Source organism: Antedon bifida, chromosome 7 (genome assembly GCF_963402885.1).
Source record: "Antedon bifida chromosome 7, ecAntBifi1.1, whole genome shotgun sequence".
Taxonomy (NCBI): domain Eukaryota; kingdom Metazoa; phylum Echinodermata; class Crinoidea; order Comatulida; family Antedonidae; genus Antedon; species Antedon bifida.
In genome coordinates this window covers 4,707,421-4,719,834 of record NC_136232.1, presented here as the reverse complement: position 1 = coordinate 4,719,834, position 12,414 = coordinate 4,707,421, and the positions used below count along the sequence as shown (strand labels likewise).

Here is a 12,414-nt window from a genome sequence, read left to right as displayed (position 1 = left end):
GAAATTGGATAAAATTAAATGTGTTAACCTTCCATCTTCCTTCGGAATAATTTCCCCTTGAGCACTGGGTTCGTCTGTCGTACCAGCCCAGAGAAATGCATCTATTATAAAAACAAATGAAAGTATGTTTAAATTGGGAATTTACACAGTTTTACAATCGTTGGAAAAATACGTTATAAGCTTGTACAGTACTCGTAAGTAAATGTTTAGGGACACATTCGTATATCGACATAAGGGTCGGTTACAATAATGCTTTACGAATCTAATAATCAAGTTGTTTTCAAATCAAATCTACAGTACCGTATCCTAAGATATTTGTATATTATTTATTGGTTACTATGTTTCATCCTATGATAATACTAGTACTAACTGTGCCCAGGTACGTATACAGTGTTCGATCGTCGACGTAGAATGACTAAAGTCTAATAACTAATAATCAATTATTGGTATGACTATCATGTTTTATAGTATAATAGTATTTCTTTACCTGGAGCTGTACCATCGTAGCTAAACCCGCGAATCCAAAGTGTCCGGTCGTCAATGGCATATACACTGCCTTGTACGTTGTGGGCTAGTTGGACAAAGTTACCGATGAACTTTCCAAAATATGACACGGATTCTTGACATAAAACTGGAAAAAATAATTAATTTCTCGTTTAGTTGTAATATACCAACGGTGAATATACTATTAAGTGAAGAGTGACGTGTGTATAAAATAATAAAATGAATAATATGTATGTTATGATATAAATATTAGTTAAGAAATTCAAAATATTTTCGAAAGTGATTATTTTTGTATTATTGTATACAGTGTTTGGATGTTTTTCGTTTTTATAGAATGACTTGGCATTGCGAATTCACACGTCAGTGGCAGGCGCTACAAACCCAACCATCACCGTAATTGTATTAGAACAAATTAATGTTTCAGGCTTATATTTTTTATCTTCAAAATTGCAATAAACTAGTCTATAAATCAATAGAGGTTGATAATAGGATTTTCTATCTATCTATAGAATATTCTATTTCATTTGATTATTTGACAAACACAACAATACTTTAAGAACAATTAAATAAAAAGGCGAGAAATACAAAAGCGACAAAATGTCACTAATGAGTACAGTCATTCCAAGTTTTTTTATTTCCTTAAATTTATTGTTGATTTTTTTTTATATTTAAGTATTCATATTCATATTTCCTGTACAGGAACTATGACATTGCCTTTCCTACTTTATTATTGACGAGCTATACTATACGAGTGAATGGCAGCAAAGCTCAACCCTATTATCTAATGAATGACACAAGCGTAACTCTGTTATGTATACCCAATCAACTGAATCTTGTACCACTATCAAACAGGTACACAATGTGAATAACAACAGAGACCTTTCACTGTATTAAGAATGACTATTATACCCAACATTAGAAAACAAAACAACTAAAGAATAGGTACATAACTGTGAAGTGACACAAGGAGATTATGAGATTTAGTTGACTGTCACGTCGACACGTTTAAACTTTGTGTGGTTAGGTTGAGGAAGTTAATTAATTAGAATAAAAATACCAGTCGGGTTAGTTTTCGACGTCTACTATACATTAAGTAGCAGTAAAAAGCCGAACAAGTAATTGGCAACTACTGTAAGCCTACAGTAATACAGCATACATACATTATATACTATTGTGTTTTAGTTTATTAATAATAGATACTTATGATATAACGCAACGTTGGTGCAGTATAGGAGGTTATATTATGGATTAACTAGGTACAAGAAGACTGAAAATATTTACCTTGTGAGGTGAGAACCAATATCATAACAGATATTGCGACCAACTTTACCATTTTCATCAAATAGTCTCCAATATGTTCACTGCACGAATGATTACAATCTTATAGATCCTAGATACAACAGGGTTGATGAAAGTACTCTCTTTTCAAATGCCTCGCGTGTGACACACTCCAGTGCTCGATCTTTATTAGTCTATTGTAACAGCATTATCCCGATTTCTATTGTTCCTTTGGGCTCCACTGTTTAGTCGCATTTCACAGGTATATCGATGAATTATGCTTGAATGCTTTCGTTTGGTGAGTCATTATTTATGAAGGGTTTCTCAGACAAATACATAACTGTTCGATCGATTTATTGTTTATTTATTATGTACAAAATAGGAGGCTATAAATATATAACTAATTATTAAAGATTACTTATTTTAAAATATATTTTGATATGTAAATTAATCAAGTATATCAGGTAGAGCATGGATAAATAAGTACTGCTTATATTATCCAAACTACATTTTTTTTAAACATTATTTCATTACAAATTCTATCTTTAAAAAATATCCATAATACTAACATTACAGAGCTCATGCATTTTGATTCTACCAACCATCCAATTGTACTTGTGCATGGTTGCTTTGTTATTAGGAAAGACATCTTCTTCTTTAAAACATTTCATTTAACCCCATCCTCAATTTGTTTCTCAGTATTTAAAAGGGGCCAGAAATCGACACCAATAAGACGAAAATCTATAGAAAGCAATGCTGTCGCATTGCTTTATTTGATTCAGGGTTTTACTTGATTTCTTTTCGTTTGATAATAGATAGAAATGGAATATGAATTGATGTCCACTGCATCCTTTGATTATTCCGAATATGTGATTTATAACTTTACTAATCCTAGTTAAAATTGTACCGTTATTGTAGGCCTACATAATTATATCCCAATGGATGGTTTATGGTACTGCGCATGGGCAATATACAAGAACTGAAAACAAAACACAAACAAATAATAAATTAATATTTAAAAAAATATAAATCATTACAATTACCGGTATTCATTTTAGAATGAAATTAAGTTGCCATTTTAAAATTTGCTATTGGTTAAAAAAATATGATTTTATTAGGCCTATAAATGCCTTTGAATAATCAGTAGGACTAACTAATATCTCCGCAATCTTTATTGTAATACCTTTCTCTGGCATTAACGCATCTTTTGTATTATCAGGTTTAAGGTTGTTTGTTTTATAATTAAGAAAGAGTAAACGTTATTATAATTTATTTTGACGACAATCAACTTTTTTTTTTAATGTCTAGTCTTTCTTGAAAATCCAAACATTGTGGAAAATATTAACAAACAAACTCACTTGTTTTGCACGTCGGACCAGTAAAACCTTCAGTGCAATTGCAGAAACTAGTTTCATCTATAGTAACACAGGTACCACCGTTTAAACACCCAGCACCGCATTCACCAGTGTCTAAACAAATTAAACATATACATTTACAACATTTATACTGCATGGAAATGTAAATGTCTGTATATACACACAGGCAAACACCGGTAGCAAAGTTTCATATGACTTCAACTTTGTTTTGTTCTCATCTTACGTATTTTAAGCATCAACATTTTTAGTTTAAATGTTGTTGTTTTTAGCAAAACGTCAAGTAAGTTCGCTTTTATGTGCGTTTGCTTGCAAGATAACTTCTACAATAAACCCAATTTTGTATATAAACATAAAAAATAAATAAATGTTATTTATTTATAAGCTTTTGGATATAAGATACAAAATAGGTTCTATGAGCATTATAAAAATTATTATTCTAAAAAAATAATCATATTTACCTATAACGACTGGATCAATAACGTCTATCTCCCATCCTAAGAAACGATGCGTATAGCACTGTTTAAGAAACAATTTTGTATTAGCAAATAATACTTTGGAAGAAAATGGTTCTCCAACATTCATATGCTGAATTGTTAACTCTACCTGAAGGAATACGCTTACCTGATAGTATATTTTGTCAGGTGTACTATCGTCTGGTGTAAACACCATTGTACCTGAGCCTGGTGAATTACAGACTAGTTCCAACGTGTTGGCATAATCTTGGAAGGTATCGGATTCTGCACTCTGATCATCGTTTGCTGTGCTTACGTATTGACACAACGGACCCGCTTGAATAACAAAAGTTTTTCAATTCCTATTAAAAAGTGTGAAGGACATTTTGTGGAAAACACACTAGCAGTAGGCCTATTTTTGTTCCGAGATGTCCCGAGTTACTGCTTGTGTAATTGCCTTTGTATATAACTGACCACAATCAAATAGAGCCGAACTATTACTAATATTAATAATAATTTTATGAAGATATTAAAAGGGAATTATGTGACATTTTTTAATGTTTAGATTTCTTTTTATCTATATTTACAGAACTTACATACTGGACCAGCATATATATCTTGTGTTATCTGGAAATAAAGCAAGTTAAGCATGAGCTTTAGATTCTAAAATGGGTTAAATCCAACAGAATATTATCATAATTTTAAGAAAAACAAAATAATGTGAACAACACATCATCTTTGTTCTGTGATACCACTGATAACTTCCTTTTTTTTTTATAACAGTGAAATTTGTTATATTCGATTTCTGTTTTACTTTGCATCTCTATAGAGAGATCGTCTGCCAACGATGAAAGAATTAATCGTTATGTTTTTTTGTTTACCTACCAAAATTGTATTAAAATCTGTTACTGAGTTTTTATTTTTTTTTGCAATGTTTTACCTGATCAGACGGTACAATGGCAGCGTACCCACCACCTGTGTCATTGGTAAGATACAGTGGGTGGTAGTCTGCACTTCGACTTAGGTCATTTCCTCCGTTTACTGAAAATGTGTATGTTGTTCCACGGGTTAGTGTCAGTCGTGGAATAAGCAAACCGTTGATGTACCAAGCGATTCCCCATCCAACATTTCCTGCACAAAAAAAATCAAGAATTGTGTTTATATGAATTATTTACTCACTATGTTATTACTTATATTATTATGATGTTCTTCTACTTCTTGAGATTAAATGAATGGGCATTTATTGAAATAATAATTTTTATCATATTTAGCATAAACAATTTATCAATATATTATATCAACTGATTAATTATATCTGGTTGGATTTGTATAAATGCAGTACCTGTTATAGAGGTATAACCTTTTTCACCACCACTTGGACCAATTGTAGCGTTAAAATGAGTTACATTCGGATGGATAGTCAACTCGTCCCAACCTTCAATTGGTCCAGTCTCGATAAGAGAAGTGCAATTATCAAATGGTGCTCGACCGAAATTGATCTTCTTTCCATTTTCTGGAGAATTCACTGTGGATTATCAATGTAAACAACTGTATTTGAATATTAGCTGTACAATAATAATGAAATATTATCAAATGAATATTATTTATTACAAGTAAATGAAACAAACAACAAATGATAATAAAGATGTATGTGTGTTGGTTATATTTTTTTCTGAAGGAGAGTTTACGGTTCAAATGACTTTACATACCTTCTGTTTGAACCGAATGCCTTGTAGCTAAGCCATCGCTGTTTATTGGTCCAATAGCCCAAGACACATACGTTTCCCCTGTTGCTGGAACTACTTTGTCAGTTGCATCTCCTGCCAAAGATTAATTTATCGTTAGTGTTCAGGAATAGAATAGTCAATGAATAAATATAATTAATAAATTATTATGTAATATAATTAATAAATACATAATTGATAAATTAGCATGTAGGCTAAAGTAGGCACTAAATGGGTACTCTCTTCATGGGCCGCATTATTTTTTCTAATTTACGGAAAAAACGATCATGGAGTTCATCATAAATAGGATCGCTCATAAGCATACTACACAATGTACGTCATCCGATATCCTAGCAGATGTAATACGATGCATATTTGTAATTCAATTACAAAACGACTTTTGTTAAGCATTTATTGGTGTTTTGGTTTAATGGTTTAACATCCTATCTAAAGGGAAGGGCATAAAACATCATGTCAAATGACTAAAACAAAAAGACACAAGTTACTTAAGTTCAAATTCTATACAAGTGTGTCATCTTCATCTCTAGTTATAGATCTGGCTAAAATACGCACTTAAACATTATAAGGTACGTACCTGTATCCAGTAGCCTGGAGTACGAAATACTGGTCACGCCATCCTCAACATAGCCAGATATCCCAGTTAAATCGTTTACACCGGCGTTACTAGAGGACTTGTCAGGGCATGCACCAACTCCATTTGAACACTACAGAAAAAACGATCATTATACTTCGTTTTAATTTTTAATTTTAAGTAAACAATAACAATTAAGAAATTTGCCTTTTCGATTCATATTTACCTTTCCTTACTACAAAAACAAAAATACTTGAAAGACGAGTTAAAAAATAATGAGGTAGCCAGCAGTTGGTGTAATTAGAATTTATTTGCACAACGCAATACCATTCATATCCGAAAACACATACGTTTATCTACGATGTGAATTTCTAACTCTTTCTCATACTGGGACAATTTGCACCAAGATAACACAGTTACCTGAGAATAAGCATTGATGTTGTAATCTACTGCTTGTGCACTCTGCCCATCAAACCAGGTGACAGCAACATCTGACCCAACCATTGAGGTACTTGTAGTTGAACCACTGATACCAAACGCCATGTATTCATCAACGTCTACATCTCCTCTCAGCTGGAAGTTAACCATGGTACTGTTAATGGTCCAAAGCACTTGCAGGTTCTCATTCAGTTGCTCACAGTTTACAACACTTTCTTCCTGTTGTGGAGGAATGATATAATAATAATTGTGTTGCAAAATCAATATGTTAGAATTGGTATAATAATAAAGCTGGAATAGTTTCTAGACGACTTGCAATAGTCAGTTAGACTCTATCTAGTGACAGCTACAGAATCGTGTGAATAATTAGCAAAGAGTTCATTCATTATTTTATTAAACCTATTCTCAATACTATATCAACAAGTTATGATATTATTTAATTATTTTTAAGTAGTTAATACTAATTAATACCATAACTTGTTGATAAATTAAATAAATTAATTAATTAAATAAATTAGTGAAAACTCCCTGATACATTACCACATGTGAATTCTATCGTCTAAATTTGGTAATGCACGTATTACACAAACCAATTGCTTCCGATACATCTTGGCATATGAAGTTTGATATGTCTACTTACCACTACATCAACAGTATACGATGGCGGTATGTTTAATTGCGACCTGTCTGGAATATTGACATGACCGAAGTTTTGCCGAGCTGCTACACACCACAATCCAATATAATCAACGTCAAAAACTGTTAAATCACCATCAAGTTCAATGGTAATAGTTTCGCCTGTATATTTACGTAATCTTTGGTCTTTACTGGAAAAGAAAATTAATGATTATATAGTTTAAATTGCAACACCTTAGGTATCATAAGTTAAATGTTGGAGGCCTTAATACTTATGTTTGGATAGTTTTATGTTCAGATGTTAGCCCTGACGAAGTATGTTTTCCGAGAGCTTGGCATTTATTTCTGACTCCATTAAAAAAAAAAATGAATGTAATTTTTTTTATTTTCCTTCCAAAGATATTAACTCTGTGTATAGCACAGATCTTAGATCTGATATGTGCATCATCCAGTGTATGTTTTGAGAGTTGAAAATAAACCAAATTGCATTCCATTGGTAATTAAACAAGCACTTATTATAGTTAGCAATGCTGAAGATAAATGCTTTTTATTTTCTGATTTAAATATAACAACTTATTTGAAAATAACTAGATTTAATAAAATTATCTTCTTGAAAGAAAGGAAAATAGTGCAAATACTACAATAGTAATAGATACTTACCTTCCATTTTCATCTGGAACTGCAAATCCACTTGTGCTCGGGCTTCCGGTTCCAGCCCAGAAGTACGCATCTAAACACGAGAAGGTAGAATTGTTCTCGGTTAGATGTTTACGTATTTTGTTATGATACGGATTTACATTTACGTGTTATTCATATTTTTTATTGTATGTATCTATAAAGTTAGATTACTTATTTATTTACATCAGTTACCGTTACCTGGTCCTAATCCATCGTAATCTAAATTCTCGAATCGAATTGTCTTGCTGTCAACTAATATGACGTCATCAGCTCTTACATTATGAACTCTTGGATTAAATCCAAGTACACCGAGAGAATGTGGAGAAGGCGCTTGAAACCCATCAGTAATGTACACATCGGCAAAGTTGACCTAAAGAATGCATTGATATTAGTCGTTAGTAGACAGTCGTCACTAAAAACATTTCACGTGTAACAAACATAACCATAATGAATAGTAACTCACTAAATAAAAGCAATTGTCATTGTGAATAAAGACGTGTGTTGTGAATCTGCAGTGAACATACTAACTAAATTAACCTTTGCAATTCGACGTCCATTATTATTGATTTTATTATTTCTCAAAAGTTGTAATGGAATACTGAATTCAGTACGTTACCGCAAACGATTTACACCACACTGAGATCCATTTAAAATCTGAAATAACTCTTCCGGACATGAGTGTTACTACTATATTCTGGTTTGTATAAGCACCCAACTTATCGGTACTGTAATATAAAGAAACAATGATATGTGTCACAGTAGCATTCATTATTATGTCTACCTAAACCAATGTATATACGAGGAAAATGATAAAGACGTTGAACGTGTAGTGGTAATTTCATAGAATAAGGTCCTCCGAAAACCGTTTCAATGTCTTGTCGCCAAAAGTAACAATTTTAGGATATGGTGATCTTCTGTGTGCGCCTCATACAATTTTTCGATGTACGATTGTATGCAAATTATTATTGAACAAGATATATTGCATTCTCTTACCTTCCATCTTCCTTAGGAATAATCTCTCCATCGGCGCTAGGTTGATTTGAGTTCATACCAGCCCATAAAAATGCATCTACACAGAAACAACACAAATACGATGTAAATAAATGTAATTATTCATTTTTTCAGCAAACATGTTATCGCTTTGTAAGATGTTTATTGCCTTTATGAAATATAATTACCTGGAGCTAAACCATCATATGTAAAATTACGGATCCACATCGTTTGATCATTGATAGCATAGACGCTGCCTCCTGCCCTGTGTGCGTATGTCATAAAGTCTCCAATTGCCTTTCCATAGTACGACGCTGATTCTTGGCAGAAAACTAAACAAAAAAGGTAGACATAAATTAATCAATGAAACCAGTAATCAATTCACGTGTATTAATCAATACTTAATGATTTAAAGAAAATAATCTTGCGTTGTTTGTTTATTGTAATATTTCCACTTCTGGCATACCAAAATAAAGCAACTATTTTGTTTTCAATATCATTAAAAAGGGCGCCACAAGAAAACAAAGCAAACCAAAATGTGTGTTAATTTGTATCATATATTGTCCAGATTAGAAATCACACATTACTAAATTATTCTAATAATCATGTACTATGTATTTTATCCAGTTGGCATTGTAAACAAGATATGGTCCAAGAGAACGAATGTCACTTACTCATTTCTTTAACGTTAACTAGGCATTTCAGGGCTACTGCCGAACTTAGTATAACTGATTAAAAGAAACCGATTTGCTATTGATAGACAACAACATATAAAACAAAAACGTCACCACATTAACCATAGTTATACTGTAATCTATCACCTATTAACGTTTTTGTTGCTGTTCATTTTGAATTGGTAGACTCCTTGTCTGAGCTTTAATTGGGGTTAGTCCACTCGTTGAAGTCCGAATAATGTAGATATATATAAATTCATTCACAATTTTCCTACCCATGTTCTATCATTTTGTTAAATTTCCTGTTATTGGTGAAGTAAAGGGATTTGAAAATAAATTGGAGTTGTAAAAGCAGTTTCCCATTTTAAAATTTCCTGTCATTGGTGAAGTAAAGGGATTTGAACCATAAATTGGAGTTGTAAAAACAGTTTCCCATTTTAAAATTAAACTAATCATTGATCCTTGAACTATTTTCCTCTGCCACAGATATTCTTTTTATTAATATTGTATGCATTCAACTTTTCATTATTTATTTTAGTAATCTACTGTATTATCTACGATTTCAGCACTTAAAAAAGCCTCGGATGAAAAACTACTTTTGTAAATAATATTAACTTAGATTACGATAATTGTACCGTACAAACTGCTGCACTTGTTTGTTGTTAGTTTAAAATCAAGTCATTCATAGCCAGCTAATGGCTGGCCTTTTGCTAAAAGGTTTTAAATAGTAGGATAGTTACCTATTAAATGGGCAGACACAAATGTTGAAAACAAAATAAATTGAGTGACATATTGTAAGAAAAAGACAGTATTTTAAATATTTTTTTTTTAACTGTAAAAGCAAAATCATAATGTTTATACATGCTTGTTGAAGTTCGCTTGATTGTAAACTTCCTAAAAGCCCGTCTACACTATCAAACTAGTTTGACAAAAAGTGTGACCAAATATGGTAGTGATATGACGTCATCATGTCTATATAAAGGCACATCACATTTTTTTTTTCACATACAGTTTGATAGTGTAGACTGTGCTTAGTAACCAAGTTCTACTAAATACACCATTTGTTTCACTGGTATACACACCTTATTTTTATTTCTTAGTCTTTCTATGAATACACAAGACTTATATATACATATTCACACTATATAATATATATCATATGATAGACCGATACATATATTCATTATTATTAACAATCTATCGACTTATTTGCCCCTATAAACAAATTATTTTTATTCTAAAACACCAAAGATCAGAAACAATCACTTCTTTATGTTTATGATTCAGAAAAGAAACAGTTGCGAAATGAGATTATGTACAGATATTATATAGTAATGATATTAATTATAAAAGCACTACAATGAATGTATGTAAATATCAAGGCTATGTTTTATTGCGTAAAACTGTATATTTACAGAATTGAATTGTTCAAAATTTGCGCTATTTTAATACAGTTTATATTACAAATAAGCTAAAAATGTGTATTTTGTCTTTATAGTGTAATTTCACTCCAAACTCATAAATAGAGTGCATATAAATATTGAACTATTATGTACGAATACTGTACGTCAGAAAATCCTCCCATAACTTCCGGATTAACATTTTTACATTAGGCTCAAGTCTACAAACGTAATAAAGACGTGACGCACTTACCTGGCCATGTGAGGGCTAAAGTTACAATAGAGACGGAAACCAAATTGACTGCAATCTTCATATTGACACAATGCATAACTATAAACTACAGCATTTGGTGGAAGAGTACCTTTTCAAAATACCTGTGACTTGCTTTGTGTACATTGATGACGTCACAAAAGCTTAATAAAATCTGGAAGTTAATACTGTATCTTCAACATGGACCGAAATATCAAAAAGCACGCCCTCTGCCATCTAGCTAATTCATTCAACCCCATTTGCTATGCTAGAATTAAGTTACTCAAAAACCGGATATACTGTAGATCTTTTTTGTGTTGTTTTGAGAAAGCATAGCTGATGGATAATAAAGTAAAACAAACACAAGTTTAAGTAAATTAAATGTATAATAGTAGGTCCCAATCAGTCTTATATAGTAAAGAATTAAATAAAAAACAGCTTTACAGACAATTACTAGATATTTCATTTATTGGAATTAGTAAAAAAGGGTTAATGATGATTACAAATAAAATTGGTAATGAATCAGTAAAATCAATAATGATACAGAAATATGACCATACACATATCAGTTTGTTTTTACCATGACCTAAACAATTATTAAAAAACAATTATATGTGTATGTTACTATTATTATTACTACTGTTTGAATATATATTAATACTGATTTATGCATATTAGATAGATTGTATATACAATAGGCCTATAGTGTATAGCGTGCTAAAAGTTTTGGCTACTAATTCAAAATAATATATACCCTTATTATGCTTGGCAAAACACTGTAGCATATCGTTAAATATGCTTTGAACATGGTAGTGGTGGTCATAAAAACGTACTTAAAGTAAACAAATTACATGCTATATACATCAGTATTATTAATTACACTATCTAGAACATCTTTATTTGGAAGAACATAGTTTTAGGCCTACGTGGGCCCTATGTTTTCATCTGTGTAGGCCTGTCTCGACTGTCTTACTAGCTTTAACACGTATAGTATCAAAAAGATCGTTAAAGACGTTATATTTACCTAAAAATCAAAATACTTGATGTTCCGTTAAGAGTAATAGACACATGTCTTGTAAGAACAATCTAACATTGTATTTATCATCGTAATACCTATCTTGAAATGATCAAAAGCAAGCCAAATCAGCGATCCGTAACCAACAATGGTTAGGCCTACAGAAGGCCTTCTGTTGGTAAATTGAAAAGTTTCCATAAAATCGATCCAATTACGGCGATTTAAAGGAGAAAGTATCAATGCCTGAACCGTTTTCCTATTTACATTGCTGTTTCAAGAAATCTGCTAATTCGTAACAGCCACTTAAACTTACGGTAAGCAACTTACGATACGCCCTCAATTGTAAGTGTCAGAGACATGGTACGCCCTCAATCTATACATCAAAAGTATGGTACGCCCTTAATGCT

At 31.7% G+C, this 12,414-nt stretch overlaps 3 protein-coding genes across 4 annotated transcripts in view; 2 read left to right on the top strand and 1 right to left on the bottom strand.

The window, feature by feature from the left end:
* The window catches only part of LOC144848687 (uncharacterized), a 28,850-nt gene extending 17,720 nt beyond the window's left edge, over positions 1-11,130 (bottom strand). The window contains exons 1-8 of one of the 2 annotated variants that reach the window (XM_078705532.1): positions 10,996-11,130; positions 8,857-9,000; positions 8,672-8,747; positions 8,295-8,403; positions 7,877-8,048; positions 7,661-7,730; positions 7,005-7,191; positions 6,347-6,583 (exon numbers count right to left, since the gene is read on the bottom strand). In XM_078705532.1, the coding sequence (XP_078561658.1) occupies positions 6,347-6,583; positions 7,005-7,191; positions 7,661-7,730; positions 7,877-8,048; positions 8,295-8,403; positions 8,672-8,747; positions 8,857-9,000; positions 10,996-11,071 (1,071 nt within the window). In that variant the 5' untranslated portion in view covers positions 11,072-11,130. Of the gene's footprint in view, positions 1-28; positions 102-487; positions 632-1,785; positions 1,977-6,346; positions 6,584-7,004; positions 7,192-7,660; positions 7,731-7,876; positions 8,049-8,294; positions 8,404-8,671; positions 8,748-8,856; positions 9,001-10,995 lie in introns of those variants that run through there. The other variant, XM_078705533.1, reaches the window with a different exon arrangement.
* Positions 1-12,414, top strand: part of LOC144848722 (low molecular weight phosphotyrosine protein phosphatase-like) — a 203,424-nt gene that overhangs the window by 75,472 nt on the left and 115,538 nt on the right. The gene's annotated exons all lie outside the window — the stretch shown is intronic.
* LOC144848690 (uncharacterized) overlaps positions 1-12,414 on the top strand; it is an 85,757-nt gene that overhangs the window by 54,206 nt on the left and 19,137 nt on the right. The window lies entirely within an intron of this gene.